At 28.1% G+C, this 27,194-nt stretch overlaps 7 protein-coding genes across 8 annotated transcripts; 4 read left to right on the plus strand and 3 right to left on the minus strand.

Annotated features, from left to right (window-relative positions):
• The first annotated feature begins 956 nt into the window (after window positions 1-956).
• Window positions 957-3,516, plus strand: OCT59_021554 (uncharacterized protein). The gene is made up of 10 exons (XM_025322652.2): window positions 957-1,057; window positions 1,118-1,308; window positions 1,387-1,492; window positions 1,579-1,643; window positions 1,763-2,009; window positions 2,077-2,381; window positions 2,449-2,521; window positions 2,600-3,092; window positions 3,166-3,316; window positions 3,392-3,516. The coding sequence occupies exons 1-10, from the start codon at window positions 970-972 to the stop codon at window positions 3,461-3,463; spliced, it is 1,791 nt and encodes a 596-aa protein (XP_025165779.1). The 5' UTR covers window positions 957-969; the 3' UTR covers window positions 3,464-3,516.
• Window positions 3,517-4,746: 1,230 nt separating this feature from the next.
• Window positions 4,747-7,647, minus strand: OCT59_021555 (uncharacterized protein; the record flags this gene model as incomplete). Its single annotated transcript, XM_066146603.1, has 6 exons — window positions 4,747-6,417; window positions 6,474-6,679; window positions 6,753-6,828; window positions 6,913-6,951; window positions 7,033-7,415; window positions 7,485-7,647. The coding sequence occupies 6 exons, from the start codon at window positions 7,645-7,647 to the stop codon at window positions 4,747-4,749; spliced, it is 2,538 nt and encodes an 845-aa protein (XP_066005723.1).
• A 518-nt stretch (window positions 7,648-8,165) lies between these two features.
• On the minus strand, window positions 8,166-10,840 carry OCT59_021556 (uncharacterized protein). Its single transcript, XM_025322656.2, has 5 exons — window positions 10,512-10,840; window positions 10,057-10,436; window positions 9,924-9,990; window positions 9,700-9,843; window positions 8,166-9,605 (listed from the first exon to the last, which is right to left on the minus strand). Exons 1-5 carry the CDS (start codon window positions 10,690-10,692, stop codon window positions 8,740-8,742), a joined length of 1,638 nt encoding a protein of 545 aa, XP_025165783.1. The 5' UTR covers window positions 10,693-10,840; the 3' UTR covers window positions 8,166-8,739.
• Window positions 10,841-13,068: 2,228 nt separating this feature from the next.
• On the plus strand, window positions 13,069-14,296 carry OCT59_021557 (uncharacterized protein). Of its 2 annotated transcripts, XM_025322657.2 has the most exons (3): window positions 13,069-13,519; window positions 13,608-13,889; window positions 13,961-14,296. In XM_025322657.2, the coding sequence occupies exons 1-3, from the start codon at window positions 13,106-13,108 to the stop codon at window positions 14,084-14,086; spliced, it is 822 nt and encodes a 273-aa protein (XP_025165784.1). In that variant the 5' UTR covers window positions 13,069-13,105; the 3' UTR covers window positions 14,087-14,296. The 2 variants fall into 2 exon arrangements, with proteins under 2 accessions (XP_025165784.1, XP_066005724.1); XM_066146604.1 differs by having other exon boundaries at window positions 13,608-14,296.
• A 736-nt stretch (window positions 14,297-15,032) lies between these two features.
• On the plus strand, window positions 15,033-20,095 carry OCT59_021558 (uncharacterized protein; the record flags this gene model as incomplete). The annotated part of the gene is made up of 17 exons (XM_066146605.1): window positions 15,033-16,308; window positions 16,377-16,750; window positions 16,826-16,922; window positions 16,998-17,100; window positions 17,180-17,307; window positions 17,370-17,484; window positions 17,549-17,621; window positions 17,704-17,860; window positions 17,930-18,047; window positions 18,114-18,339; window positions 18,418-18,526; window positions 18,595-18,710; window positions 18,790-19,016; window positions 19,098-19,282; window positions 19,360-19,451; window positions 19,520-19,720; window positions 19,803-20,095. Exons 1-17 carry the CDS (start codon window positions 16,013-16,015, stop codon window positions 20,093-20,095), a joined length of 2,910 nt encoding a protein of 969 aa, XP_066005725.1. The 5' UTR covers window positions 15,033-16,012.
• Window positions 20,096-20,194: 99 nt separating this feature from the next.
• Window positions 20,195-21,894, minus strand: OCT59_021559 (uncharacterized protein). The gene is made up of 2 exons (XM_025322659.2): window positions 21,563-21,894; window positions 20,195-21,471 (listed from the first exon to the last, which is right to left on the minus strand). The coding sequence occupies exons 1-2, from the start codon at window positions 21,826-21,828 to the stop codon at window positions 20,289-20,291; spliced, it is 1,449 nt and encodes a 482-aa protein (XP_025165788.1). The 5' UTR covers window positions 21,829-21,894; the 3' UTR covers window positions 20,195-20,288.
• A 547-nt stretch (window positions 21,895-22,441) lies between these two features.
• OCT59_021560 (uncharacterized protein) lies at window positions 22,442-26,652 on the plus strand (the record flags this gene model as incomplete). The annotated part of the gene is made up of 17 exons (XM_066146607.1): window positions 22,442-22,756; window positions 22,838-22,996; window positions 23,070-23,279; window positions 23,363-23,510; window positions 23,620-23,779; window positions 23,850-23,907; window positions 23,981-24,171; window positions 24,241-24,367; window positions 24,433-24,532; window positions 24,597-24,870; window positions 24,942-25,104; window positions 25,168-25,332; window positions 25,400-25,522; window positions 25,592-25,713; window positions 25,787-26,036; window positions 26,115-26,426; window positions 26,515-26,652. The coding sequence occupies 17 exons, from the start codon at window positions 22,442-22,444 to the stop codon at window positions 26,650-26,652; spliced, it is 3,015 nt and encodes a 1,004-aa protein (XP_066005726.1).
• Between the last annotated feature and the right edge of the window lie 542 nt (window positions 26,653-27,194).

Raw genomic sequence — 27,194 nt, forward strand, 5'->3', positions numbered from 1 at the left:
TTTGTAACGAATCATATTGTTTGCCCAACATAATACTTTACCTTTAACGTATTTCGACCTTAATTTTTCACCAACACACCAAGCACCCTTGATCTTAACCTAATAACGTTCCTTCCGCATCACATGATTAAGAGAATGTTATTGATTCGATTATGTAAAATACACAACCACATTTGAAGAATAACGAAAATATGTTATCCTCTAATTATTTTTATTAAATGAAATTTGTGATTACAAAAAACACTTAGAATAAATGAAAGGTTTTTTTTTTAAAAAAAAGGTTGTATTTAAAAATGATAAAAAATGTTCCCAACACTAAGTACATGCAGTCAAAAATATTTTGATTTCCAGTCTTTCAAATTGAAAAAAAAATGTCGATTTATTTTATTAGCGAATTAAAGTATTTTACTTACATAATGTGTTATCAAGCTGCAACTCAACTGCAGCTACGAAAAGAAACTATTTAATCCTACCAATAATAAACAAAAAGGTTATCATTTATAGTGATATATAAAATTACCATACCTGGAAACAATTCTTTATACTATTGCGATTTTTTTTTCTCGTGTAATTTAAATCACATAATAAGTTTTAAAATAAAGATTCCATAAAATAAAATAAAAACTTTTCTATTATCAAAACATTGGATCGGTCACTTGTATACCCTGATTATACAAGTTATTATACAATCTAAAACTTGGAGCTGCAATTAAAAAATTACCTATCGATTTTTCGCCAGCAGTGTTACGATAGGGGTTTCTTTTAAAAAAAAAGAGTATATTATAACGAAATAATTAAAATTACAATATATTATTAATAATTTAGTATTAACTTAAATTATATTATTTCGAATTTGGCATTATTGTGATTACATAAGTCTTAGTAGTAATTGGCTATATAATCAGTCAATCATCTGACAATATACTGTATATAAAACCTCTTTTTCTTTTTTTTTTGAATCAAAAAAAAATGCAAGTAGCTCATGATATTACAGATTTTCAGGACGGCGAAGAACGCATTTTAGTTTTAAAAGACTCAAGCATTCTTGAAAATGAAGGTATGTGTGTTTGTTATTTAAATTCTGTTATACCCTTTTATTTAACCATTTTATTTGTAGAGGAAGGTGATCAGCTAGTTTCAGTACAACTTGAAGAACAACAAAAGCTTAAGAAGAATTTAGAAAATAAAAAGAAAAAACCAATTTATACTGGTTATGATGACGAAGAATTTAATTTTGGAGGAGGAGGAATACCTAAAAAGAATTTCTTATCACATTATGATGAGGAAATTGAAGGAAATAAGAGAATGGTAAATTTATTTAATGATTTAATAATGGATTATATTATCTCTATTATTAATGTTGATCTCTATTTATAATTGTTCTAGGGTTTTAAATTAGGAAACGATGGTACTGTTCAATTAGATGAAGATGAACGAAGGAATAAAGTAGCAGAGAACTTAAAGTCAAGATCAATTTCTTTGTCTTATGATAGTAATATCATTTTATTAGCTATTTTGGAAAAATTATATAATATTAGATTACAATTAATAAACAAAGTTTGTTCATTTTGTATATAGAGATGATTGAAATTAAAGATTATTATACTAAAGAAGAATCTGAAATAACTTTCAAGAAACCAAAGGTATGTGGTTTTTTTTGTTTATTTTTAAATCAACAAAATTAGATTTAAAAGATTGGTTACTATTTTTTTTAAATTGTAAATTTCATTAACCAAAATTAACATCAGTTTATGCATAATAGACTAAAAAGAAGAAGAAAGTAAGGAAGAAGGTTGTTGATGACGAAGACGAACAAACAGTAAATGATCCTAATACAATGGAAATTGATAATTCACCTTCTGTAGTAACATCAAACCAAGCTAGAAGACAAAATTTTGATGATGTTAGTTTTGTTGATGATGATGATCTCCAACAGGCTTTAGCTAGAGCAAGAAAAATGGCAACAAGAAAAGTAACAAAAACAAATGTTGAAGAGATTGCTAGAATTTGTATGTTTACTATTTCCATTTACATAAATTTTCAAGCTTGTTAAACTAATATGATTTGTTTTATTAGTGACAGAAACTAGAGATGAAACAAATGAAGATAATGAGACACCTGGAGAAGGATTAGTAATCTCTGATACATCAGAATTTGTTAGATCTCTTACTGTTGCTCCAACAATAACTAAACCTGTTGAAGCTGAACTTGATATACAAGATCAACAATCTAATTCTGAACCTGTGGATCAAGAAAAAGAAGAAGTTGAAACATATGATGTTGTAATGGATGAAGTTACAGAAGAGAAAAAAGGTGGTTGGAAAGAGGCAGGAAATATAGAGGATAGTGATATGGCTCATATTCAAGATGAACCAAAATTAGTAAGTCAGTTTATTAGAATAGTAATTATAATCTAGTTATCAAATTATTTATTTATTATTTATTTAGACTGGCGTAGTTGAAGAAGAACCTTTGGTTAGTAGTGGTATGGCCGCAACATTAGCCCTTTTACAACAGAAAGGTAATGTTTAATAACAAACTATTTAAATGGTTTGCAATATAATAATATTCCATTAAAATGTAATTAATTTTTATATAGGTTTTTCAATTAAACCCAATGAAGAGCAGCTTGAAAAAGAACGAATCCAAAGAGAGCGACAAAAATGGCTTGCTGAACAACGTAAAAAAGATCAAGAAAGACAAAATGAAAGGGAAAAGGAAAAACAAAAAGCAAAAGAAAAAGGATATCGTGGCGGTGGTCGAGATAGTGAAAGTAGTTATAGAGATCGTGAGCATCTGCGAGAAATGGAAGCAAGGTTCAAAGATTATAAACCAGATATTAATTTGGAATATGTTGATGAATTTGGTAATCAACTTACACCAAAAGAAGCATTTCGACAATTATCACATAAATTTCATGGAAAATCTTCTGGAAAAGCTAAAACAGAAAAACGTCTCAAGAAGCTTGAAGAAGAACGTAAGCTTAAAGCTATGAGTAGTATTGATACGCCATTGAATATGGCTACGGCTTTGCAAGAGAGGCAAAAGGCTAGTGGAAGTGCACATGTTGTATTGTCTGTTGGTAATAGAGCGTACGTAATATTTATTTTAATTAAGCTAAAATGAATTGAAAATTTTACTTATTATATATTTTTATATTTTTAGTGTAGTTCCTCCAAGCATGACATTAGGTAATAATGGAAAACACTCGGGATCTTCCAAGGCATCTGGAACTGCCTCAATAAGTAGTTCCAGTATTATTACAGTAAATGGTGGATTAACAGGTCAAAGTATGAATGCACCTGAAAGAGAAAAGGTATATAATTTTTTTTTTGCCTGGTTTGTAATAATAATTTTAATTTGTATTTTATCTTTTTTTTTTTACATTTAGGTAACATTTGGATTGAAACGAAAAGCTGAACAAGAAATGGAAAAGCCATCCAAGAAATCTAAGGATCAATAATTTTTCTGAATTTATAGATTTTTATAATAATGTTATTTACAACTGCTAGTATGAACAATAGAAGAAATAATGACAAATTTCTCTCTGTATAATAACTTAAATTGGCAATAAATCATTAAAAACCAGCAATTATTTACTATATAAATTATTATTTAGGTAATTTATTACTACAAAAGTTTTATTATTTTGTATATTTTAAAAACATTAACGAATATATTTATTTTGTTAATATGTATATTAATAATTTTTAAATATAATTATATAAATATATAGAGTATATTTTAATTTCTATTGTTTAATAATCTATTAATATATATATTAAATAATTATTTTTTTTTAATTTTGAAAATAATAAATTAAACTAAACTTATTTTACTGTTTAATAAACTTTTTCTAAATGATGCTATAAAAAAGATCCAAAATCAGTATGAATTCCCAATACTTTTTTGGAACTGTTGATGAAATTGAAAATATTTTATTGTTTTAATTAATACATAATATGTAATATGATGGTAAAGTGGTGTTTGATTGGCATAAATGTAACCGGACTATGTATTTTATGCAGAATCTTAATAGATATAACAGGTATTATTATACCTTGGAATTTTGACTAGCAATAATATATGACTTACTTTGATTAACGGTAAAAGAAACAAAAAATTTTTCAACTGATAATATTTAAAATACTTTATTGGGTGAATTAACTGATGCAGTTCTAAAATTTTTTTTAAACGATTCATTATAGATGTTTATAATGTATAGTTACCACTCAAATTCGAGTTTTAAAATTATTACAATACCAACAATTAGTATACTGACATTTAAATCTGAATTTGCTATATTAATATCGCCTTTAACGTTTTGCTTCTCTATCGTTTCGGACGAAAGTGAAATAAAAAAAAGGATGCTAACCCAAAAATCAATTTATTTGTTTATGATTGAATAGAACATTGTGCTTTATCTAACTAACATTATTCACATTTTCACGTTAATTTCTTAAAATAAACGATGTAAAAAAAAAAAATTTTTATTATTCCTTGATACAGTAAATCCAAACATAGATAAAGGATGATAAAGATTTATTCTTCAGCCCTATTAAGAATTTTTGTGGAAGTATTTTATTTTATCTATTTTTATCTGTTTTTATTTATTTTTAGTTATGTTATTTTTAGTTAATTTTTAGTTCGGACTACCATTTTACGCGCCAAAATATTATTTCGAACTACTTGTTCAAAGATTTATTATAACTATCATATAATTAATATGATTAATCAAAAAATTAATCAATGTAATCGATGTTTCTTCCAGACAAAGCGAGCTATTCCATTATCAGTTTCGTCTTCAATTGGATCGTCATCATGGTCACATACTAGAGATTCCGCAGTAATATACTGCGTATTATAATCATCTTCCCAAGATTGTTTGTTATTCTGAACCTCCGGTACTTGTGTTAATTCTTTATTAATTAAATTTGATGATTTATTATTTGTAGGCCATAGAAACTGATTTTGAATCAATGATGGTGTTTGTGGTATTAAGTTTTGTTCAATATGAGACTGAATCCAATGTTGATTTTCATAAGGTAAATTCTTATCTAACGTCGAATAAAGATTAGAACCTTGAAAATTTTGATTATCAACCGCAAATTCTTGAGCAAAAAATTCATCATCTATACCTCCGTATGTTAGATCATTACTACTTTCGTAATGACTTTTATAGAGAGATTGATTATTGTCTTGAAAACCATTCAAGTCACTAAATATAATTTGGTTACAATCTTCGTGACACATGTTGAAACGATTATTTACATTACTGATGACTTCTTGACAATTACTTTGAATTGCATTTTCGGAATTGAAGAAATTAACATTCATATGTTCCAAATTAGTATTCTCTACGAATATTTCTTGTCGAATCTTTTCATCGTTTTTTACAATTTCATTTCCAAATTCGGTATTAGTATTGTTGATGCTGCCACAGTCTTCTTTCGCAAGCTTACATGATTGTCCAATCTTTGCACCTTCAGCAATAACTGCATGTGAAAGTCGATGACTTTGATATGTTGTAATTTTGTTATCTGAAGTAGATATTTTTTGATTTTTTTGATTTTGTTGATTTTGCAACTGTGACGAAAGTAATGATTTTCGTTTAATCCAAGTTGGATCAAAATGTATGTCCATTCTCTCATTACAAAGATTGTTATCATTTTCTTCTGAAGGTATTGCACGATTATTTGGAAAATTTTTTATACTTTCATCAACTGGCAGTCGTTTTGAATCATTATCCAATTCCATATTATCATTTGTCATCTTTTCTTGTACAGATAATGATTCATATTCATGTTTAGGCGCAGTTTCCTCAACTTTAGAATCCTTTTGATAAATACCTTGTTTATTTGTGTCAACAACCGGCGAACAGGGCTTTGGTGAAGATTCGACACTTTGATTTAGAAAGGGATTATCTTCTCGTTCAGTCTGATTATATTTTATGTTATTACTAGCAAAGTAAGATGATGTAACTAGCTTGTCTTTTCGAGAGCGCCGTTTTTGAAATGATTCAGGACTATTTGTACATCCATTATTATTGGACAAAGAATGTATATCGCTGTGTGAAGAAGTATATTTAGATGACTCTTTTTTTTGTTCATCAATAAAATGTGAAGATATAATATTTTGTTCGTCTTGCAGTTCGGACATTTTATCAACATGATTGTATTCCGGTGAACAACCAGTTTTCTTATTAGCTAGACTATATGACGCGTTGCTACAATTATTTGAAGATATGCTCTTTTCGTCCAATAAATCGTGAAATGATTCTGACAAAGAAGCTACCTTTGACTCTACGCGAATTATTCGTGGCTGGTTTGATTTGTTTGGCTTATTATAATGTTTATTGTTTGATATTTTTTTCCGTTTTTCCGGTAAATTCTTCATTGAATGCGGGTTCTCTTTTTTCTTTATAGGATAAATTAGTAATGAAATACTTTAATACTTTTAAATAAATAAAATACCTTTTTTTTCGCGGAAGTACTGTAATCCTTGCAACAGGCGGAATCGTGCACAGATGAAGTTTCATCCGTATCTCGAGTCTTGTCTTGTAGATCACTTTTGCGACGAGAACCATTTTTTTGGCCTGAATTATCCTCATTTTGATTTCTTCGTTTACGGGACGGGTTCGAATTAAGAAAATCGATTTCAGAGAATACCAAATCAGGAACTATAAGCGAATTAACAAAAGATACCGCTTTATTTGTTTTCATTAAAAGGAAAGAATAATTATTCTAAATTACCTCCTTTGGTCTTTATTTTTTCCGATGCCTTTCCTTTATTAAATATCCCAAGTCCAGCTTTATTATCTGAGCGGAGCTGAAAAGTTGTATATAATAAGATGTCAAATGAAAAGAAATTTTTATATAGCGAATTTAGAAAAGTCATTATTAATGTAATTACAGTTACGCGATTTGTTCCAAGTTTATCCGAAGACCAATTCTGCTGGTTCAATAAAATATATAATAATATGTAAAATCGTAGTATTTTTATAAATAAATCATTTATTTCATGTATTCGAACCTGCATTATTTGTGAGCTAGCAAGCAAAGAATCAACTCTTTTACAACTTTTACGACGATCCGCCTTTGAGATATTCTTTTCCTTTTTAGAGGACTTACGGTTTTTTTGATTGCAATGATCGATATTGAGAGACTTATCCTTCAAAGGTTTATCCCGGAGTTTTTCAAATAATAACGTACTCCCAATTCGGTCCTTTTTAGAGAATATCTTTTTACTATTCTGTGGTTCGGATTCTTTGATTTCAGATAGCTTTGATTTTCGCAATTGATTTCTCGATATAAGGAGCGAACCATTTATTGATGGTAGATCATGTTCAATGGAATATCGGGAATGACCTGATGATGAAATTTTGCTTTTTTCCGAATCTGAAGACAGCGAATGTTCTATTTAAATACAATTTAAATCGATTAAGTGGAATAATAATGTGTATAAATAATAAAAATAGAAAGTACTTTTTTCTGATTTTTGCGATTTTTCATTATTTATTATTTGCTGTTCCAAAACATAGTCTAAAATAAATTGTTCTTGGAGGGCAATCCTATCCACGAAGGACTTTGTATGTTCTTTTAAATTACTTTCTGTCAAATGAGCGTATTGTAACGGTTGAGGTGGCATTATTTTAACAAATTGCAAGCAAAAAAAAAAAAGAGAGAGAAAATTTTAGATGGGAACGCCAAGAAATAGCTTAATTAATCTGAGCTTATATTATTATGTCCGTTATTTGTTGCAATCATGACTAGTAATATATAACATTATATTTTACACCTCTCTTTAATGACAAATTTATCTCAATCTAAAACTTAATTAACCATGCATGTCTAAATTAATTTCAGTCATTAATAATTCTTTAAATTCGCATGAATATGATATTTATGAAGAAATTTCTCATTCGTAACTTGTAGAGATCAAGTGATCACAACGACTGGCCGCAGTATGCTAAATTTAGACGAAGAATAGATTTGCAACGAAAATTAGTTCTATAATGAACAACTTTTTTTTATAGAAATGAAATCTCTTTAAATTATTTAAAATGCGATCAAAATTCTTAATAGAGCGAGAAAAATTCAAATTATGTTCTCAGAAAAAGTCGTGACTATTCAATATTCACTTCATAATGAAAAGAATTTTTTTTTTTTGTTTCATAAATTTATTATTATAAGAAATCGGGAATCATAAACAATATTTGTTAATGATACCGATTATTATAAACTTAGTAAGTTTTTCTTTTATTTCAAAGACTATATATATTACATGTAAAAAGAGGTAAAATTTACCGGGTAATAAGGGAGAAATGCTATATTATTATTATACTATACTTTTTCTGACAATTTTTAATTATTGCTATATAAGTAATTTAATTTTTTTTTTAAAAAAAAAAGTCTTTAAATGCTATATTTATATTAGGTTTGTTTACAATTTTTTGTCTATATTTGTATTTCTTTATGTATTTTTTTATAAAATTGTCAGTTCTTGGTTGCTTGTAAGCTAATCCATATAGATAATTAATAATCATAAAATGCAACGTTGCAAATTTTGCTGATAATATTAAATTCATCATATTTCTTTCTCACTTAGACAAATTCCAAACTTTCTTTCAATTCCAAATATCATGTAATTGCTTAATTCTGAAATTTTCAACCGTGAAAAATATTAAAATAAATAAATACATCTCCTAAAGTCCTTTCATATTGAATACATTACAATTCATCAGTTACGTCCTAACAAGCGGTTACCCGCTCGTCCACTCAGTGCAGTTGATAGAATTGCAGTTGTTAACGCTGTAGTGGTGCTTGCACTCCAGCCCAATTGCATGCTTACTTGCTGTGTAACTAATTTCAAGAATTCATTCATTAAGCCACCGCGGAATAAAACCACCATTACTAGATAATATAAAAATCCTGATACTCTGCTTCGTGCAATAAATTTTCTCAATAATCTTGTAAAATATAATTTTAATCTCGATCCGCGTGCAACTGGATGATGATGTAATGGTTGTCCAATAAGTTGATTATGGCGATTATAATGGTAAAGGTTATCATGATGATCATTGTTGTCTTTATTTTCAGTGGATATGTTATTTATAGGTGTCATAGATTTATGCGACGTTAATGCGGGCTCTTCCTGATGGAAAGCAAGATTAGGAGATGCCATCGGAGAAGCTGAGATAGACATTGGTTTTAAAGGATTTGGAGATATAATAACATTATTGTTTTTATTAATATTATTGTCGATAGGGGTTATATGGAAAGGATTATGGCGTGAACGTGGAGTCATTTTTAACCAATTCGGAACCACGTGATCCGCTGCGGGCGATGCAGGTCGGCTCGGGTACGGGGTAGAGGGCCGGCTGGAAATTGGAGTTGCTGGTCTGCTAAAAAATGGAGTAGACGGCCGACTGTGGAATGGGGTATTGTGGGCAGAGTAGAATATATCGTGTATTGAACTCAAGGAATCATACGATGTTGCTCTGCTTAGGGGTTTCGGTAGTTTCAAAATAGGTGACGGACTTCCATAAATTTGGTATGCCTCACAAGTATCAGCATCATATTCATAAGTATCCTTCCCTCCTTGTTCTAAAGAAAGAAAAAAAAAATTTATTTGGTGTTAAATTTCTATAAGATAAACAATCGTCCGAAACGCGGTATAATAAACATAATAGTAACATACCTGTAAGTACATTTTCTTCATCAAAATAGTTCCAAAGTTCTTGTTCTGAAGGAAAAAAGATTCGGTTTAAGGATTCTTCGGGAAGAATACGTTTTAAAATTTGCCAAATGCCAGAGTACATCCATCCATAATTCAAGACGAATACTATTAAATATGGAAGATCGCCAATATTATAAATAAATATCCGAGTATCCAAATTGATAAAAATTCGGTAAAATACATACTTGCACCCGCGGAACCAGGAAAATGGTGCCTCATAATGTCGATCGTAAATGGGACCAATTCCACATCCTAAATATTAAAAAAAAATAAGTATGTCGATCAAAAATTTCATTGAGGAAATATTGAGGAATTTACCAGAGTGGAAACACCAGCTCCTTTCAAATCCAACAGGATGACGTATTGCAGAACCGGTCCATCTCTTGAATTCATAGTTTTGTCTAATAACAATCTTCTGGCTACTTCAGCATTATAAATAATAAATTTTTTCACTTCATCAATAGTAGGCGCTCCATCCTCACGTTTGTATTCACGCAGATTGACTACCGCGCAAGGACGACCAAATTTATCAGTTTTATGGAAAAAAAATAGTCCTTTTTCAATAAATAATGGATGAACGTCAGCGAGGGTGATGGAATCAACATTATGTTCTATACGCCATCTTAAATCAGAGATGAGGGCTTTCAAGGCAACATCAAAATCGAATCCAGCTCGTCTGAGGAAACGAAAAAGAGTTCCTAAATTGTAAGGAATAAATAATTTTAATTATACGATCGATAAATATATCAATAAAAAAAAATCAATGTATATACCTCTGTCATCAAGATATTGCCTGATACGTTCAACTTGAACAAAATCTAAGCCAAATTCTTGTTGAAGTTCCGGAATTAAATCAGCAAGAGCGGTTTGTAAGTCATCAATTACAGTTTCAGATTCCTTAAATAATACATTGAATTGGATAATTTTTTCTTGAAGCAAATGACTCATTATCATAAAAAGAAGTTAATATGTGTATATATATATATATATTTATTTATTTACTTATATATATATATGTATTATAATAAATGATGTAATGTAAGATATAAAGGAAATGATAATAAAGAGTAGGAAATTTAGATCTTATGGTCACAAACAAAGACAGAGAGAAAAAAATGGAGACGGAAAGGATGTATTTTATATAAATAAAGAGAAAGGATAAGAAACCAGTGAAATTCTTTTCTTTTTTTTTCTCTTTTTTTTTTGTGCAGTGGATGACAACAGAAACAAGATTTTTTAAAGCTATGTTTTTAATTATGTTAAAAAAAAATTTTAAAATAAAAATAATTGAAAAATACGGAATTTACAATTTTTTTGTATTTAAATGAAAATTTTTTTTATATATAAAATCTATAAAATCCTACTATTTAAATGAAAAAATGAAATAATGAAATTTAGTCTATAATTAGTACAAGTGTCAATGCATCATACATCATACATTGAAATTAAGTTTACTCGATTTTTATTAGTTATATTAGTTACTATGATGCGGTGACACATTATGTACAAGGTTAATGCGTCATTGTCACACCAACTTTTTAAACGTCACAAGTAATTTTCCGTAACTTAGAATTTACTTTATTATCACATCAACTTTTGATTATCTGTTGATAAATAAATCCAAAATTCTACTTTCCCTAAACTAGATTTGCTAATGATTACGAAAAAAACCCTTAGATAAGATGAAATTTAGATATTAATCAATCTGCGCGCTAAAGAATCCATTGTAAGAAAGTATTTCAAATTTATTTCATTATTAAACTGCATATTTCATAATTATTTATTATTTCATATCTGTTAATAATCATTATAAATTCGAGAATTTAAAAGAAAAAACGAGAACGACTTATTTTTATTTAGTGATTTACTTTATGTGATCACAAAGAGGGTAGCGAAGAAATACAACGCCTTTTTGTCCACCTGACGTGTTAATTGTAATACTACATATTTGCTATATGTAAATTTCAGCTGAAAATCGGATTTGGAACAAAATGTCACACGAATACTCCACAACCTACTTAACCTTTCAAGGAGTACATAAAAAAAAAAACTTTTTAATTATTTGTTTGTAAAACTTCAAATGTCAATGACACTTTTACGGCTAAGTGCGCCGAAGCCTTGTCGCTCAAAGTCAGCCGACCAAACAAGACCCTTTACACAAGCTTAGGATTATTGCCTGTTATGATACATGTCAATTTTTTTTTTTTTTTCAAGAAATTGGTAATTATTGATGAAATCTTTTTATGTAATTTAATTATCTAATTTAGATAGATGGCGGATATTTGTTATATGCTTTAGGATTATCCGCAGCAAGAGGTTTAATGTCCGATACATAGGTACGTCTTCGATGGCAAATAATAAAAATTGAGACATAAACGCCATCGGGTCTCTTTAGTGCGTCATATATGTCATACAAGCAGCTTTTTTTAGACCAACTAGGAAAAAGCCGACAATTTAGTTAATTTCTGACAATCTAGTTATATTATATTATTATGCACCATTGGATTCCAATTATATCTAATATATTTGATAATTCTAGTCAGCTCATTTAATTCTTGGTCAGCATATCAACAATGTGGTTAAAAAACAATTAGTCTCGATGTATATGTATAAAATACTGTTGATCCCATTTTATATGCATTAACACGTGACGCATATTAACTATTGGAAATTGTTTAAATACAAAAAAAGAAATTAAATTTAGTAAAGTGGCTTTATTTCTAACTAAGAAAATTAATAAAGTTACATAAAAAGTAAGAATTCATTTGTCACGTGTATTTTGTACGTAAATCCTTTAGCAAAATAAGAATTTAATGGAACCTTTCAAAATCGCTTAGGTTATCATGATAAGATAAGAATTAGATGATCACGATATTGTGTTTTTCTTCATACATTTCATACATTTGATGTCATCACGCATAACTATTTGATCTTTAAAACAATCCCCGCGTCTATATAAAATATCACATGTTGCTTTTTTTTTGTGATTTCTCGAAGAGTACTTTTATAGTAATAACGGTAATAATTGTCGCGGCGAAAGGTCAATTATCCCGTGATTTGATATTATCTTCTTTTAAAAAAAAAATGAATTGAATTATTCTATATTTCTATAGTTCTGTTCATTTTGATCGTACAGTACTTAATTTTAAGTGGCGACAGCCATGTTACATATTTCCTTTTTTGGGAAATTAGTAAATTTTAATGCCTACCAGAATTATGCTTATAATTTTATATTTCCTAAAAGGCTGAAAAATTACCGTAAATGACGTATTTTTAGATTTGTACCATATATCGTATATCATATGATACCCCCTTTTTAATTATAGTCTTCCAGCATCCTGATTCAAAATTCTCTCTACTTTTCAAAATGTCAGCACCTTCAGCTTACCCAATTAAGGGGATATTTTTCTTTCTTTCAAATTGGATTTTGATCCGAAAAATCATTTTTGTCTTATTTTTAACATTAGTTGTAGCTTTACTTGCTATATTTTTAACTTTTGGTTTTTTATTATCACTTCAAGCTAATGCACTTATTGTTGCTGGTTGCCCAGTATGGCTTGCTTGGACGGTGTCTGTTATATTTTGTATATTAGAAGCAGGAGTTATTACTATAATATTTTATTTAATAATAACACCAATATGGCAAGATGCTTTATTTGATGAAGTTTTAAAATTAAAGGGTTTAGGTTATGTACTTGAAAAACAAAAAAATACTTCAGAAGGCTGTTGTCGTGGCTTTTGTTCAGGAATTTCCGCAATGTATACTATTGTTGTTGTTCAGGTAAATAAAAATAATTTTATTTATTATTGTTTTTTAAAGAAATTTCTTATATTTTTATTATTATTATAATTATTATTATTATTATTAGATTATTGCGCTTATAATTACCATGCCTTTACACGCAATTCCTCTATTCGGTACACTAATTTATTGCTATATTAATGGATGGGTAATGGCATGGGGACATCAGATACATTATCACGTAGAGATTAAAGAATGGTCAGCCAAACAATCTCTTAAATTTGCCTGGAAGAATCGTGGTGATTATTCAATGTTTGGATTCGTTGCTGTAGCTCTTGAATTGATACCAATTGCAAATCTCGTATTCCTTTGGACAAATGTTGTGGGCGCCGCATTATGGACTGCTGATGTAAAGTTATATTTAAATTTGGATTTATGTTTATTGTATTACATAAGTAAAATTAACTTTTTTCTTTATAGATTATTCTTGATGAACAAAAGTTATTATCAAGGGAAGATCTTACCGATGGTAGGGCTGAATCTTCATCTTATCAAGCTGCACAAAGGATGGATGGTTCCAATAAGTATGGATCAACAGACAATTAATATTTTAAATTTTAAGTGAAAAGAATAAGAATAAACTTATTGGCTTTTATTTTCAGAACATAAATATCAACAAAAAATATAAAATCTAAAAAAAAAATAATTTTTTATTTATATGTATATTTATTTATTATTTTATTTATATTATTGCAAAGTATTTTAAAGGATTTTTTAAAAATAAAAAAAAAAAATTAGTTTGGATCGTAACTATAAATTATTATAAGAATTTTTAATATTTGAGTATAGAACTTTCTCATATAATAACAAATAATATTATAATGACTTGCATATCATAAATCCGTAAAATACCCAATAATGACATTCGTTTTTTTGCTTCCGAATTGAATCCGGTTTAATATCTGTGTATCACTAATATGTTGCCCCTTGCCCCTATTCTCATATAATCTATAATTAATTTGAATTATGGATTTTGTATTACATTATTGTTTAAGAAAGGATTTAATAGTAAAATCCAATCCAAATCGAATTTTTAATTGTGAATATGGGTCGGAATTTGGGAGTGCTCCCACATATATTTGGATTTCTAATTGAATAAAATTCCGCAAAAGAAATTTCTTTTTTTTTGCAGAATCGCAAATGCACTCTCCAGCAAATCCAATCTAATCCAATCCGATTGAATTTGTGAATCCACCCTATGTTGTTTCCAAAAAAAACTTACACTACCCTCCAAAAAGTATCCGGTCAAGCTCTTTTCGATTTTCTCAAAATTGAATATATAAATTATCATTTTTTTTTAAAAAAACCAATTCCCCTAATTCTCAAGATTAAAATGGATGTATTTTTATTGTGTTACGATGCATGTACCAGATTTGGCGATTAAAACAAATAATAACGCCTCAATTTTGCCAATGACGATCTTTACTTTTTTTGTTCACTACGCCACTTGGCTATTTTAAAATGGGAAAAACTCGTGAGTTGAGTGAGTTTTGAGCAAATTATTGGCCTTTAGAAAGAACATGAAGCTATCAGAATTAAAATTCTTGTATCGAACAATCGTGTCTGTAATGGTACTTTTTGGAAATTTTAGGACACGACTGGATTAACAGCTAAAAGAAGAGTGGGAAAGAATTCCATCCGAAACTTATATTAATTTAATTGAGAGCATGCTACGTCGAATTGAAGCATGCATTAAAAACAATGGATGGCCAACTAAATACTAATTATTATTAATAAAAATATAATCTTTATTATTTGACCGGATACTTTTGGGAGGGTAGTGTATATTACACTACTTTTAATATTACTTTATAAAATTTAATTATTTAGCTTTAAAGTGATGAAATTTTTGCTATAAACAATATAAAGTTCTAAAAATTCTCATGATTTATTATTATTCGCATACTTACGTCCAACCTTATTGACTTATCTTCTCCCTTACAATATAATTTCTATTTTCGCTCGCATTTAAACATGCAATCCTTTAATTTTTGAGAAGTCCACTTTTCGATCATTACTATATTAAAGATCAATTCTATTAATTGTTTAATTGCTTTAGCATTGTTGTAATTTTTTTTTTTATAACAATTAATCCAATATGAAATGTAAACAATTATGCTCAGTTTTTTTTTGTTGATAAATATCTATCGCGTTATTTCCTTTACCAACATCATTTGCCGATCAAATTCTCGAAACATCCAAGACTTTGATTAATGATCTTAATAGGTGTGTTTCTACTTTCTTGATAGACATATACTGCATTATTTTTATTGCTGAACAATCACCTGACTTATCAAGATCGATCTGAATACCTTGGGTGTATGATTTTACATTATGAATGTTTACTTTTTAATACATTAGCACCTTTTAAATTTCCTCTTTAAGTTAATCGGCACGTCTCTTTTTAAAAAATTTTTATATATAATGACGATTTCTTTCCAAACCTTACTGTAATGAGTGTAATCTATTCTAATGGATACGAAAATTCTTAATATTTACAATTTACCTAGACCTTTAATCAATGTTATAATAAAACATATAGGAATAAATCAAGATTGGATAGTTATTAAAATAATTCCATTTAAAATTCATGTATTTCATAAAGAGACTCTCAAAGAAATTTGGAAATTTCCTTTTGACCCAATTGATATATGTCAAGATTTTTTGTATAACTCTCCTGCAAAATCAAGTGTTAACATATCCTTTTTGGTTTTAACAAAAGATGGATCCATATGGAGAATCCAATCTAATGTTCAAAGAAATAAGAGGTTCGTTTGGCATAACATTTTTGTAATCTTTTTAAAATAAAAGAATAATTTAAAAACTTTTGTATCAGGGATTTTGATTCTCATCAAAATAACAAAGAAGCGTTGCCAACACAATTAAGACAAATCAGGAAAATTAATGAAGTTGGCAGTACATCATCAAAATTTTCTTCACAAAATATTTATCAGCCAAATAAGAACAGTTATTGTTTGTTTGTCCCGCCTCCTGTATTTACTGTCGGAAGTGAATATTTAATTTTCTCAAAAGAAGGACTTTGTTCATTATTCCCTTGTAATTTATTTAATGATGATGGAATTTTACTTAGAACAAAAGATGGAGAAATTGGATTTCTATCATTAATTGATAGAATAATATCAGAAAATAGTTTATTTATTCCATTCAATGATATTGAAGATACAAAAAATGCTACATGTTTTTTGAATGATATCCTTTATAATATATTTGTTCTTTGAATATATGTTTATTATTAATTATCCTTAACATAATTTATGAAATCACTTCGTATTCATGATTCAACAAAAGAATCAGTCAAAAGGCCATCAAATATTACACTTATTTCAAAAGAATTGGCCGAGGCTATATTTAGATCCACACAGTAATTTTGATTTATCTTATTTTTGTATTTTCAATTTTTAACTTTCATTTATTCAAAAAAAAAAAAAATATTTAGTTATGAAACAGATCTCTTAATAACTGGCCATTCAAGTGGCATCGTATCATTTCATTATTTTTGTAAAGGTGAGGTTGAATCAGACACAGTTACTTCGCTAAAAGTAAGTAGGTAAAAAAGGAAAGAAATTGCATCATCTTCATTCATATTTGTTCACTAAAAATTTTTATTAAAATTTATAGCAACCTATTCAAGCCATTTATACATTATATTTAAAACATGAAGACCCTGAAAGAACCAAATTTGAATCTACTTTGCTTCGACCTAAACCTAATTTGAGTAATATTCACAATGCTCTGCTTTTAATTGGGTATGTATACAACTATTCAAATTAATAATAAAACCTTAGCTAATTTCTCCTTTATCTTAAAGTGCGAAAGGAACGATATCATTATCAAGTGCTAGATATGATAGTAATTCATCTCTGACTTTGTGTTATAAAGAATACTATGTCCCCAATCCAGTTCATTCGTCCTTTGTCTATAAGGTGTTACTTCAAAAGAAATTAAAAATAATTTGAACAAAGATCTAATTATTTTCGTTATTCGTAGAATCGGTTGGTAGTAACAGCTGGAGAAGGTCGAATAATTGTCATAAATTTTGATAGAAATATGTTTTCAGATGGTATAAGAACTTTATAAAAAGGATGAATTATTACGAACATGAATATTTATTTATTAAAAAATTAAAAATTATTTTATTATAGGAAAGCTTGTTTCTTTACACACAATTCCCGTAATTTTTCCAAAAGGAACCGTTAGGTTGTGCCATTATATTACTTCAGAACAAAATTCATCTGATGGAATATTTTATGCTTTGACAGTCAATGGAAGATTAATTCGCTCTCAATTTTCGCTTACAAGGTCCATACAAAAGCAATTTTTGTAAAATTGCAAAATTAGAAGATATTTACATATCTTTTTTTATTTTAGCGATCAAACTCCAAAGCATATGATGAGTGTTGAACAACTGAAGAATGAAATTCAAAAACAAACGACTATTATCAAAGAATTGACATCTAAACAAGCAATATTGGACAAAATTAATGAGGTACGAATTCGGAAGAAAACGTAATTGTTTGATATTTTGGTTTGTAATTTGCTTCATTCATATCAGGAATTGAATCCTGCGATTATCGCTCGTAATGAAGTCGTTCAGGAATTACAACGTGTTTATAAAAAACGCGAAGCCGGACAATTGGATAAAAATAATTCTCCATTAAATGTTGAATGTTTTCCGATAACTCTGCCATGTTCTATGAATGGAAGCATTACGCAAAGGATATTTTTAAGAATTCGCTTAACAAGTAGGATTGGAATTGATTGGTCAAAATGGTGGTCATGTATCCTTAAATAAATAAGAACATATTTTAAAGTCTAAGTAATAATATGAATGTCCTTAATTTTAAGATTCTTTGTAGTACTTGTTACTATGACAAATAATAGATCTTTTCATTCTTCAAATAATGAAAAAACTAAGCGAGAGAATTTATGTTATTCTGTGTCATTATTGGATATGACTACTACGTGGTAAAAACAAATATTCTCTTCATTTTTATTGCGATATTTATTAGAATTTTAATTTGTTTTTTCTGTAGGGAACGAGATATTGAAATAAATTTACGATTTTTACATTTTCCAATTTTCATTAAACTTGCATTGTGTTTTGCACCTCCATCACCAATAGATCATACAAACGACTCTCAATATAAACGTAAATATAGTATAAAAAATCATAGAATTCGAATAAATAACAACTCTTCTAATAATTTTTTTTTTTTAAAAAAAATTAGCGCAAGCGACATATTTTCCCTTGATGAATTTGCAATATGACATATTGGATTTTATAAAACCATGTTCTCAACACGTGTTACAAAGATTACAAGAAGAGCGTCATTTTACAGTATATCCTTCTTTGCCTGATTTTATCACACCATTTGATAGTGATTTTTTTGCCACAAAAAATGATTTTAGGAGATCTATTGAAAATTTAATAAATAAATTAAATAAAGGATCTGAGGTAAAGGATTTTTTTTGTTGTTGCTTCTATTGTTGTAATTCTGATCGTTTAATTTTTTCTCATTTATATATATATACATAGAAAACTAAACCTTATTCGGATTTTATTTCCTCATTAAACATTAATTCATCATTTATAAAATTTTTATTGAGATCAAGTGATATTGTAGAAACAATCGATTTAGAAGATAATAATAATATTTTAATTAATGATGACGAAGCTTGGAAACGATTTTTAGCAATGTTATTAGGAGAAAACGTTGAAACGTAAATTATATTTTATTACTTTCATTTTTGAGATATCATCAGTAAATAATCGACTTACAATTTATATTCCAACTTAGAGATGAGTTAAAAGAGATAATTAAATCTGTTGATTATGCAATATTTACAACATCAATAAGCCTAGAACCTGTAATATTGAATTTGAAAAAATGTAAGCTGGAGAAAATTTTTTTTTTATGAAAATCTTGAAATTATTTTACCTTAAATTCTCTTATATAGTAAATCCGATAGAATGCGAGAATAAAATTCCGATTAATTCGATTCCCGTCCAAATAAAAATTACATGTCGTACACCCGAAGTATTGTTACTTGTTGAAGAAGCGTTATTATCAAGATTACAAGATTTTTGTATTGAAGTTCAAAAGGATGATTCCGTTGACTCAGTTGAATTAGTCTCCAGGATAACTAATAATCATTCCGGTAAGTTATTCGTAAATTAAATTTAATTCCTTTTTATTTAAAATATCAAACTTACACAACTATGATTCTTAAAACTATTAAGAAAAACCTATAATATCAGTTGATTTAACCAATCAATTAAATCTTATAAAAGAAGATTATGATATATTAACTAAAATGCTTGATGAAAAACCAAATGATATTAATTCTAAAGCTAACCAAGAAGGTATGAATATGCATGAAGAGAAAAATGAGATGTCATTTGATAATGCTTTTGGCGATTGGAATGAATTAGGAATGCTGGCTAAAAGATTAGAGGATAGATTTGTCGAAATTGTTAAAATCGTTAGAAAAGAATTGGAAAATAATTGGGTAAATGGAGTTGTTGAAATCTAGACATTTTTTTTTTTTATTTCCTTTTACTATATAAAAGGAAGTTTTTTGATCGAGAAATATTCGATTTAACAATTAAAATATCGTTTTCCATTTTTTTTTATATTAAAAATAATGAATTTATTCAAAAATTTTATCAAAATTGATATGAAATCTAATTTACAATGTAAATTAATAATAAGTTACCATAACTAAATCAAACGTTATGTCTCTCCTGTTTTTTAATAACCTGAAAAACTTCAAATTCTTCAATAGAAAATTGTTCAGTACTTGTACGTAATGGTTTTTCATAACTAGTTTGTTTGCATCCACAAGGCTGACCAATTTCAAAATGACCTTTAGGGAATAAATCACCTTTGCCAAATACGGGAGAACAATAAACATTACAATAAATAGAATCTTTCGGATCAATTACTCTACTTAAAACATCTTCTTCACCAGGATCCTTTTTTAAACTAAAAATATAACTATCTTTGAGAGGAGAATTATCTTGTTGATCTTTATTTGAAGAAATGGATTTTTTACTCCAAGTTAAAGGATTATAACCACCAAGTATTTCATCTGAGTTAGCAGGTTTGATTAATACAATAGCTTGATTACTTGTTAAAGTAGTTTGACGAAATTCTTGATCACGACTTCCGCGTACAACAAGTTTGAAATAATATGGTATATTTGACGGCGTGTAAAATGAATTCTGATCATTTGAATCTAATCTATCAATCCAACTTGCAATTTTGGCTGCATGAGAAGGCTTAATAAGAACTGATTGAATTCTTGCATGATAATGAGTATATTCTTTTGTTATTACATACATTGGCTTAGTATTAGGAGTATACATTTTTTGAGGTAAAATCCTTTTATAAGCATGAACTTGTCTTTCAAAATCAACAGGAGACATATTACTCCATCTAATATAAGGAATTAATGGACGTAAAACTATTTCTAATCCAACACAATCTTCATCAGGCCATCTTGCAACGTCAGGTATCATTATGGTTGTTTTTAGTTGTCCTATGCCCCATTGTACAATACGCTTCCAAAGTTCTAACTCGCCCATACCAAGATCATCTCTTTGTAAAAGCCATATAACAGTATCTTCTTCTAATGCTGTAAAATCTTCAGATTTTAATAATAACTCTGGTTCCTGATAAAGTGCTTCTTCCATTGTTTCAGCAAGTGTTGTACATGTTGGATATTTTTGTCCTGCATTATAAATTAATACAGATTGTTTACCCATCCATAAATATTTTCTTTCTAATAATTCTCCTTGTAAGACCTCAACTAAAATGTTAAGACATAATTCATCTGCTGCTCCTAAAGCACTTACAATTTGAACTTCATTAAGTTTTTCTACATCAATTGTTGATGCATAAATATACCTATAATTTAGTTTATATTTAAGGTGCCATTTTTTTTTTAAAAAAAAAAAAGTTGCATTTAATGACGAAAAAAAATCCATTTTTAATTTACCTTAGAATGGTATCGAATGTTTCTGGAGTGATATTAGGTTTCTTAAAAATATATTTTCCATCTTCTTTAATTGCCCATCTACTTGATAATGCTTGACGAAAATACGGTGATCTCATTCTTAAAATATAATAATGAGCTTTAAATTTTCGTGTATTTTCTCCCTCACCTGCTTCAATAATAACATCATGTTCATCATCATTTTCAAGTAAATTTATTAAATCATTTGTCAATTCTTGAAATAATCTTGAATTAACTTTTGAAGTCATCTTTATTTATTTATTAACTTAATTTTTTATTTTTTTAAAAATAGGGAAGAAATTGTTTAAAAATTCCAGCAATTGCACCCTTTTTTATATCGGATTGTCATTGACAAAATCGGATATTCTAAAAAAGTGATACTTCATACCAAAAGTGATATTTCGCTTTACGAAGTGATATTATAAAAATAAATATCACGTAAATTGAAGTCTCGTTTCTCTTAATGTAAAAATTAAAATTTCGCATGAGAAGCTCATACTTATGTCTGATATGATAAGAATAATTTGGTAATCGATAGGAATAGAAAGGGGAATGAATTAGATTGAATTTTGAATTGCTGGAGCTTGAGTTGTAATTCCGGTCAAATTTTGCTGGCTAAACTGATGGTTTTGCTCAAAAATTACTTTTTGGTGATACTGTGATGACGTTATCTTTTTCATTATTCGATAAAAAAGAATAGATTAAAAAAAAAGGATTTTCATTTTAGATTTCAAAAGAATGAAATATATTGTTATGGTTCTGTTACACTAATTTTCTTGCCTATTTGAGTATTAATTTAAATAGATATATTTTCTCGAATTTTTTTTCTCTGAAAAATTCACACAAGTTAAAACAGTAAATATGACAACTTCAACAGTCGTTAACGGTGTCTCTGCTGCTAATAACATTAATAATATATCTAATACATCAAATTCATTTAATGATATAGCAAAAAAAGTTTTAAGAGCAAATTATCCATCAGATTCGAAAGCATCACCGCCAAGTTTAGACCAAATTGTAGAAATATTACTATCAACAAATTTTAATACAAATAATACTTTTACTGAAGACTTATTAGAACTTTTAATTGCTGGTTGTCGTACAGTTAATCCTTCTGAAGAAATTTTAGCTACAAGATTCAGTAGAATTATTTTTAATTTCTGTAATAAACACTTGGTATAAGAAATTTATTTATAATGAATTGTTTTTTTTTTCATTTATCTTTAAGTTATTTATTTCTTAATTTATTTTAATTAGGTTCAACTTAATAGTACAACTTCAGAACAACCACCCTTGGAAATTGTACTTTTATTTTTGATCCAATCTTTTAATAATACTACCCAAACAGTTTATGCGGTTGATATATTGAGAGCAATAAGTCAAGTTTTATATGAAAATGGACAGAATTGTCAAAAGGTAACTCATATTTTTTAATTTTATTATTACTATTATTTTATCTCACTCTAACTAACAAAATTGTACATTATAGTTACATAAACAACTTTTAAATATTCTTTTACCACTTGCCAGAGAAGTTAATAGAAACTTAGAAACTAGACGAATGTCAATAAATTGTTTAGGCAATTTATGCTATCGTACAGGAAATAAGTTTCAAGGAAAATATAAAGATGTTTATGAATTACTCTTGACAAATCTAAACTCACCAAATCCTTCTGATGATGAAGCAGCTTATCTCAAAGTATTTATAAATATTGACTTTAAAATGATATTCTTTATACACATAAAAGACATTTTTGATTTTAACCTAAATATTTTTTTCAGATTATAAGTAGCACATTTAGAGCTTTACAATTTGTTGTAATAGAAGATAAAAATGTGTTGGCTGAACCTTTTGGATCAACTATAGAAATAATTAGGAAATATGTTTTTTATAATATTGATGATATTAAAAAACTTCAGGTATCCATAGGTAATAATATCAAAATCAAATCAAATTATATATATTTGTTTTACTGATAACGAATATTAAAGAAAGACTAAATCATTAATTTATTAAAATTTTTTTTTTATTAATATAGACCGGTCTCGAATAGAAGCAGGTAAAAGTGTACGTAACTCTGGACCGTCAAATCAGAAACACTCAAGAAAGCACAGTCGAATGAGATCTATTGGACGTTCATGGTTAAGCTCCGATTCAGAAATATCTGATGGAGAATATTCGCAGTCCCTTCGCAAAAGGTAAAAAACAATAATCGACTTAATAGAAAATTGTAGGGATATTATTTCACAGGATATTTTTTTTTTTTAGAAACGAAGATTCTCGAATTCGAGCAAATGCTTTGGGATGCTTGCAGAGCATTGCGAGGGTAAGATTTTTTAATCTTATCACTTGACGACAAATTATTTGTCTTGTTAATATATATGTATTCTTTTTCGTAGGCTTCACCAAAGAAGTTATATCAATATTGGAGTCATTTTTTTCCCTATACAGAACCTACTGAGACATCTTCTCCGTCATTATTTACTATAATTGCATGTGAACCTATACATACAGTTCGTATACTTGCTTGTTCCATAATCAGTACAATGATTGATGGCTCAAAGCAGTATTTAGCCGCTGCAGATGATCGGTTGAGTATTGGTTTATGTTAGAATAACTTATTTTCTTTAGATACGAATTAATTTTTTCATTACTTTAGAGAGGTTAAAACTTCTTTCACTTCATTATCTGCGAAATTGGGAACAATTGTACGAGAACTTCATGCTGGACTATGTCAAGTTATTTTGAGAGAGGATCATATTACTGTTTTAGCTCAGTTATTAAAAGTATGTAATATAGAAATAGTGTTATTAATTCATTTTCTATTATTAATTTAATTTTTCAATATAAGTGTTGCAACGTTTTAGTGAATAATGCAGCGTATGATAGGTTATCTTCAAACTATCTATCTCGCACTTATCACACAACTGCAAATTTCTTGGTACATAATGGTATGTGACGAATTACAAACGCAACTTATTTAAACTATGAAATTAATTTAAATGAAATTTACAGATAATGCCGTTAGACTTGCCACTATGGTTTTGGTATCAACAATTATGGATTGCAAAGCATGTATCAAAGAAGTAGATAAATTGTTATTAGATAAAGTTATTAATAGAACATCTGCCGATTTTACAAAATTACCATTTTTCCAAAATCATGAAGAAATGAATCTTCTTTCATATTTAGTGTTGGTAATTGGAAGTAAGGAACAATCACCTGTTGTAAGAATTGAATCGTGGGGAATTTTATGCGCTTGTGCAAGAACTCATTTTAGTATAGTCAGGTAGTTAATATGTTTATTTAAAAAAATTATTTCAAAAAGATATTTATCGATTTATTCATTTATTTTCGTAGTCTGAAATGGGAACATATAAATCCTCTGATTATTGCTGATCTTGCAAGTGAAGATGAAAAAATTAGAACGGCTGCAATGACATTTTTGGTAGAATATGCCAAAGAACAAGCAGCATTTGGTGGGGGTAATCGAAATACTGGAGGGGATGATGAGAGAATTATGGTAAATATTTTATTTTAATCAATCTTAGGAACTATTGACGTTTTCACTTATCATTCTATTTAGGTTCAAGAGGTTCAGAAAGAAATTATTCCGGAAGTATTTCTATGGTGGGATTCTGTAATTACTCAACATATCCAAGGTTCTTCAATTGATGATTGTCATGCTGTTAGAGCTTTAGCATGTGATTTTATGTCACATATTCCATCTAACGTATTTTCAGCATTATCCGTAAGTATACTTTTTATTATCATTTAATAATGGTATAACCTTCTCTGATATTTATAATTTTATATAGGTAGAAAAAAGGAATTTTTGTACTAAAACATTGTTGGGATTTTCTAAATTTGAAAATCCAGGTGTTAGAGCAGCAGCATGCAGAGGTCTTGGTGTTTATATATTATTTCCTATTTTACAACAGGTATATTATTTAATTATTTATGAATTCTTTAGGAAAAATATCTTCATATTATACATTTATATATAATAGGACACATTTGCTTCTGATATGGCACTTTCGGTTATTCAACAAATGGCAGATCCAAACATTTTGGTTAGAGTCAGAAGTAGTTGGGCATTAGGAAATTTATGTGATACAATGGTATTATTAAGGTACGTAGCTTCAAAGTATGATAAAATATTTTATAGTAGTACTTATCTACAATGACTTGTAATATTATGTTAGTAACCCTGCCAATAATCAAGGAATGTCAAATACAAATACTGAATTCTTGATCAAGGTTATGTGGACTAGAATAGTAAAGGCGGCATTATCAGCATCAAATGATAATGAGAAAGTAAGACCTAATGGAGTTAGAGCATTAGGTAGTATAATTCATGTGAGCCCAACAAATTTCTTAGAACGAGAGGAAAGATCATTGATAAAAGACGTAGTTTTATCTTTAATTAAGAATTTTGAATCTGGAACCTTAAAGGTATACGTTTTATCCAACTAAATTTAAAAAATGTTGTCTTGTTAAAATCTCTTTTTTTTTATAAATATGTATAAAAAGGTTCGATGGAATGCATGCTATGCAGCAGCAAATATGTTACGTAATCCAAATTTTCCTATAGGATCAAAATCAAATAGTTGGTCGGTACAATTATATGAAGCATTAATAAGAGTAGTGCAAACATCAAAGAATTTTAAAGTTCGTATCAATGCATGTTTAGCATTATCGACACCAACAACTAGAGCTAAGTATGGTGATACTGTTATGTTATGTAAAATATTACAAGTTATTGTTACTTCATTGGAAAATGTTGATAATTTAACTGGTACCGGATTCAGCGAAGTTAAATACCAAGAACAATTAAGAAATCAGGTAAGATATTTATAGTTTTAGTAAAATGGGTAACAATATGTATTTTACTAATTATCATTTTTTTTAAAAAAAAATAATTGTATTATAGTTGTTAAATACTTATCATCATTTAATTGATATTTCGGTTATAAATGATAAAAGATTTATTGAACCTTTTATCCAAAGAGTTAATGAATGGAAGGCAACCAGACAAGAATATTTAGATGGACAAAATATTCAAAATTAATTATAATATCCCTATAAAATGTATTAAATTATTCTTTTTTTGTTGGTAATATCCCTATTAGTAAATATTAATTTTTTTTGAAATAGAAACTTTGTAAATTTCTTCTTGGTTTTGTAAATTAGAATTTATAAATAAAGGTTTACTCGGAATTCAATTTATTTTTGGCCAGCATTACAATTGTAATCATATGATTTAGACGTCCCATCTTTTTATAAATAAAAAGAAGGTATGAGCCACCCTGAAATTGAATTTAACATGAATGAACAGAGTTAGTCATATTGTATCCTATATAGGGTTCAAGTTCCAAAGTCAGGCCAAAACCTGACCCTCTGTTAACAATTTAAGTAAGATGTTTCTTGCCTGGTTTACATTCTGATCTATCTCCATGCACAAATTGCACAAAAAAGTCTTAGAACCATCCAGTTTGCCATTGATTTATTTGCAATACCCACATGTCTTAAAAGTGTACTTCTCAATGCACTTAATAACCTTGCAATACTTATACTCTCTTAACCTTAACTCGTGCAAAAGAAATATTTGAG

The sequence above is a fragment of the Rhizophagus irregularis genome, chromosome 30 (genome assembly GCF_026210795.1).
Source record: "Rhizophagus irregularis chromosome 30, complete sequence".
NCBI classification, from domain to species: domain Eukaryota; kingdom Fungi; phylum Glomeromycota; class Glomeromycetes; order Glomerales; family Glomeraceae; genus Rhizophagus; species Rhizophagus irregularis.

What these genes read in the sequence shown, in the direction of transcription:
- OCT59_021554 (XM_025322652.2), top strand. Translation starts at nt 970, where the DNA reads ATGCAAGTAGCTCATGATATTACAGATTTTCAGGACGGCGAAGAACGC. An exon ending in AATTTCTTTGTCTTATGATA is followed by an intron (nt 1,493 to 1,578) that starts GTAATATCATTT and finishes TTTTGTATATAG; the next exon opens with AGATGATTGAAATTAAAGAT. An exon ending in TAACTTTCAAGAAACCAAAG is followed by an intron (nt 1,644 to 1,762) that starts GTATGTGGTTTT and finishes TATGCATAATAG; the next exon opens with ACTAAAAAGAAGAAGAAAGT.
- OCT59_021556 (XM_025322656.2), bottom strand. Translation starts at nt 10,692, where the DNA reads ATGATAATGAGTCATTTGCTTCAAGAAAAAATTATCCAATTCAATGTA. An exon ending in GCAATATCTTGATGACAGAG is followed by an intron (nt 10,437 to 10,511) that starts GTATATACATTG and finishes CTTACAATTTAG; the next exon opens with GAACTCTTTTTCGTTTCCTC. An exon ending in GAGCTGGTGTTTCCACTCTG is followed by an intron (nt 9,991 to 10,056) that starts GTAAATTCCTCA and finishes TTTAATATTTAG; the next exon opens with GATGTGGAATTGGTCCCATT.
- OCT59_021557 (XM_066146604.1), top strand. Translation starts at nt 13,106, where the DNA reads ATGTCAGCACCTTCAGCTTACCCAATTAAGGGGATATTTTTCTTTCTT. An exon ending in ATACTATTGTTGTTGTTCAG is followed by an intron (nt 13,520 to 13,607) that starts GTAAATAAAAAT and finishes TATTATTATTAG; the next exon opens with ATTATTGCGCTTATAATTAC.
- OCT59_021559 (XM_025322659.2), bottom strand. Translation starts at nt 21,828, where the DNA reads ATGACTTCAAAAGTTAATTCAAGATTATTTCAAGAATTGACAAATGAT. An exon ending in ACATTCGATACCATTCTAAG is followed by an intron (nt 21,472 to 21,562) that starts GTAAATTAAAAA and finishes ACTAAATTATAG; the next exon opens with GTATATTTATGCATCAACAA.